The 4,109-nt window shown below is 39.6% G+C and overlaps 1 protein-coding gene across 3 annotated transcripts in view; it reads left to right on the forward strand.

Annotated features, from left to right (window-relative positions):
• Positions 1 to 1,930, forward strand: part of KIAA1468 (KIAA1468 ortholog) — a 168,138-nt gene extending 166,208 nt beyond the window's left edge. For all 3 annotated transcript variants that reach the window (XM_019521674.1, XM_019521650.1, XM_019521656.1), the window contains one exon: positions 259 to 1,930. In XM_019521674.1, the coding sequence (XP_019377219.1) occupies positions 259 to 379 (121 nt within the window). In that variant the 3' untranslated portion in view covers positions 380 to 1,930. The remainder of the gene's footprint in view (positions 1 to 258) is intronic.
• Positions 1,931 to 4,109: the final 2,179 nt, after the last annotated feature.

Raw genomic sequence — 4,109 nt, forward strand, 5'->3', positions numbered from 1 at the left:
AGGGGCTAAAGGGTCTGGGGGCTTTTTGAAACAATGGAGGGTGGGTAGTCAGTCTGTAAAGTATATTTCAGTTAACCAGGTTTCCCCTTGGGTCCAGCATTTTCAAAGCTAACCCTAAGAGCCAGATCTTTCAAGGATTGTTTTGTTTTAAGACCATAAATGTGTTGACATGTAAATTGGTTATTAAACAGCAAACAACAGTATTCTTTAGGGGTTTAGTTGTTTTATGTAACTTCTCTCTTTATAACTCTTTCCTAGCTCAATGTCAATTGCTGCAAGCCTGGTGAGTGAAGATACAAAGACCAAGTTCTTGAACAAAATGGGCCAGCTGACCACATCAGGTGCCATGTTGGCTAATGTGTTTCAGAGGAAGAAGTGAAATGGGAAAAGAAAGTCCCAGTAAACACTAAGATGGACCTCATGCAGACTGGTTCCTTGTACTTGAAGTACTTGCCTTTTTATTTCCTCTGTCTTATGTTCTTGTAGTATAATTTTATTCTAACCTCCAAAGATATTTGCACTGCTTTTGAATATCGCTGTGTATCTGTTCATTTTTGGGTTAACTGGTTGAGAGAAAACTGAATTCATAGTCTGTACCGAGTCCCTGTTCTGTGTTTGTCTTTCCAGCATATTTTTTTTTATATAGTGAAGGGGTTTTTGTTTTTTTTTTCTGACAAGATATCAGCAAGTATCTGTATTATACATGGAGCTATTACAATGGTACTTAAAATAATGTAAATTTGAAGTCATTGTCATGAAGTAATAAAAGTGGAGATTACTTATGTATTTAAATTATGAAGGTGTAACGCAGACTTCTTTTTACTGTGTTTCTAATACGACAAGGAAGGGGCCACCAGCACTTGTTTCTGCTGTTAGAATTGTGTTTTTGCAAGTACTGTACATCTCAAAGCCAGAGGAATTGCAGCACATAACGTATGGAACTGCTGGCACTGCATCAGTCCACAGGAAACTCTCAGCACTTCAACTGTTTCAGTGCATATGTTGCAAGTGCTGTATGAAATATGCCAGATGAACATTTTGCATCTGTTGTCTTCTTACTTTAAAGCACTTTAATGATTAGTCTACCTACTGGAAGGCACATCTACTAAGTAAAGGAAACAGTGGTCAAGACAAATCTTGTCAAATGATTAATCTGGAAATGGCTCCTTGTTGGTTCTACAGATTACAGCCAATACACTGTACTATACATCTCTGTACACAGAGTAACCTTTAAACACCCAAGTAGATTCTGTGGATATGTATGAAATCTGTGCACCAACTTTCAGAAAATTGCAGTATCTTTAAAAATGGTATCTTTAACAAATACTAGCTTTTTTAATAAGAAAGCATAGACAAACAAGTGTTTCACAACCAAGTCTAAACTTTCCCTGTTAGCGGACACTTTCCTTGGTCTTTATCGATAAGACCTTCTGAATGTATAACAAAGCACATAGCATCAAATTGATGATAGAGAATGAAACAAAAAATGTAAATGCAAAAGTGAAACATTTCCTTTAAGTGTCACAATACTCCTACAATTGGAAATGTTCATCTCTTTGGGGAAGCGAACAGAGAGGGTAAGTAACAAAATAATAGTTTTCTGAAATATGGATGCAGTGCTTAAAGTATTTCCCATACATGTAGTTGATAAAAATGACTAATACTCCTAATTGCTTTGTGTTGCCTAATGGCACTGCATATACAATTGCCCAACTTGTATTGTGAGAGCCTGCTGCACAGGTCCTTTTACACTGCAGACAAGCATCTTTATCAAGATTACAGATGGCTGTTACTTCCCATCGCTTGTTATCCTGAAATAACTGTGCTTTTAGCAGAGTATCTGACTGTGAAATGGAGACATTTCTAAGACATTGGAAGTAACTGACTTTCCTCTCAATTGTTGTGTTATAAATAAAAAAAATTTGCATAATTGTCTTGTATATTTTTTGTAGTAGTCTCCAAGAAATATTTGCCTATAAAAGGCTGCGAAGGGGCAAAGTCCAACTTGCAAGGGGATTTCTACAATTGTTACTTGCATTTCTGTAAGATGTGCACTATATACAGAGAAATACTTAGTTGGCAGAGCATACACAGCATGGAAGAATGCATATGAAAGCAGGGGTAAGCAGAGGACCTAATTTTTGAGATGGGCATTTTGCTCTGGTATGGAAAACCACATTTGCAATAGAAGACTGAAAGGTAAGGGGTGCAGTTGGACAGGTTCCCACATTGGTCCTGTTTGTTAACAAGCCTCAATCTTGTTTTCAGTTGATGGTTAGTTCTACGGGCCTGGACACATGATACACTAATGCTAGTGAAATTTTAATTAGTTTTGTACAGTGGTATCCATACTGGATAGGGAACCTGCTCCTCAAAGGGTAACTCTTGCAGTGGGTGCTAGTACAGTGACTTGTCCCAAAGTATAGGGAAGCGTGTAATAGCTTGTTTGCAATGAGCCAAATGACTGCTGTAGAATGGAAGCAGCCATACAACTACTACACTAGTGTGAGGCAGAACGGCAGCAGCAGAGGAAGGAGAAGGAGATCAACCCAGGGCTGCAATTCCCACTCCTCTACGCAACAACATGCCCCCATTGCCAAAGAACGTGTATCCAGAATCGGGCTCCTCAGTCACCTGAGGATCCATCAAGGCTGATGGATGTAATCCTCAACTCCAAGGGACTGCCGACGAGTGTGGTTTTGTCACTGATCTTTCCACCAGTAATTCTATACCAGATTCTGGTAGTGCCATCAAGGCAAGGCTTTGTCAAGTTCCTGTTCCTTGTTTTATACCAGTGTAAACATAGCATCTACACAGGTTCTAAGACTAGATAGCTGTGATGATATAACTGGAGCTACAGTGGAATGTTTGTGAGTGGTGAGAAGTGACAGCCCTCAGTAGGCTGTTATCTAATCCACTGATGCGGACCCCTCCAACCTGAAGGATGAATCTGATCCACAGGGCTCTGTCATCTTGTCCATGGGGATTCTCAAAGGTCCAGAAACTTGATGGTGGAGGAACAGTGCCTGCCACTGCTCCCCTACTGCCAGATTTCCAGACTCATGGGGAGCTCCCTGGGCTAAATGACATGGTCCTGTGCACTGGGGAAGGATCCAGCCCATGGGGCTATAAGGTTGAGCACCACTGATTTAGTCCAAGATCTATTAGTAATACTATGAACTTTGTATATAATGCTGTAAGTAGGTTAGAATTTATGCAAGACCTGGATTTTGGAGTCAAGACCCTTAGGAGTTGACCCCCAATGAAAAAGGCTTGCTTAGATATGAAATGAAAACTTGCTTAGATGGGAAAACATCCTGGTTATGCAGTATTTTGATGGGAAAAAAGGAGGAAATTGATTACAGTTATTGTTAATTATCTATCGTGAAGGGAAAGTAATTGATAAGAGAAGGGGGAAGTATACGTGTCAAATATGGCTAGTATGCTTATGGGTGGCAAAAGGGAATTTATTTTAAATGCAACAGGAACAAAGCATTCATAGCTATGGGTCAGGGATGTTGCTAGAGGAAAATGATAAAATGGTCCCCCAAAAAAAGAAAATGAACAGGAATACTGGTGATGTTTTTTCTTCAGTTGAATCATTACACTTGCATAGATGTTTTCCTTTTCAGTATTAATTAGCAAACGTTAAAGAATTGCCAACGTGTGGATGTATTTTAAATCTGTGAGACTGGATCTCTTGCTAATACTAATATATCAGGCAGCACCAGAGCCAATTCTTTTAAGACTTTTAAAAGAATTGGCTTTGGGTGCTGCCTGATATATTAGTATTGATTTTTTTTAACAAAATTTGAAATGCTGGCAAGTTTCAAAGTACTTTTTGTAGCACTACCAATGTACGTCTCCCCATAGCCTAGCTTGTCACCTACCTGGTTTGTGGCTGCATTGTGAGCCGCCTTCCACTGAAGAGACAACCTGTATTCTGGACAAGTGGTACATGGGAATCTCCAAGGGGAGATCCCTCCCCAAGATTAACTTCCCTTGAATTTAACGTGAGGGGACTCAACCTGGTCCACTCTAATCTAACAGTTTTTGTAGAGGAAGGGTCATGGTTATGGTATCGCTTGAAACAGTTCTGAGGTGTTTCA

The sequence above is a fragment of the Gavialis gangeticus genome, unplaced genomic scaffold (genome assembly GCF_001723915.1).
Source record: "Gavialis gangeticus isolate Ggan-Ray unplaced genomic scaffold, GavGan_comp1, whole genome shotgun sequence".
Classification (NCBI taxonomy): domain Eukaryota; kingdom Metazoa; phylum Chordata; order Crocodylia; family Gavialidae; genus Gavialis; species Gavialis gangeticus.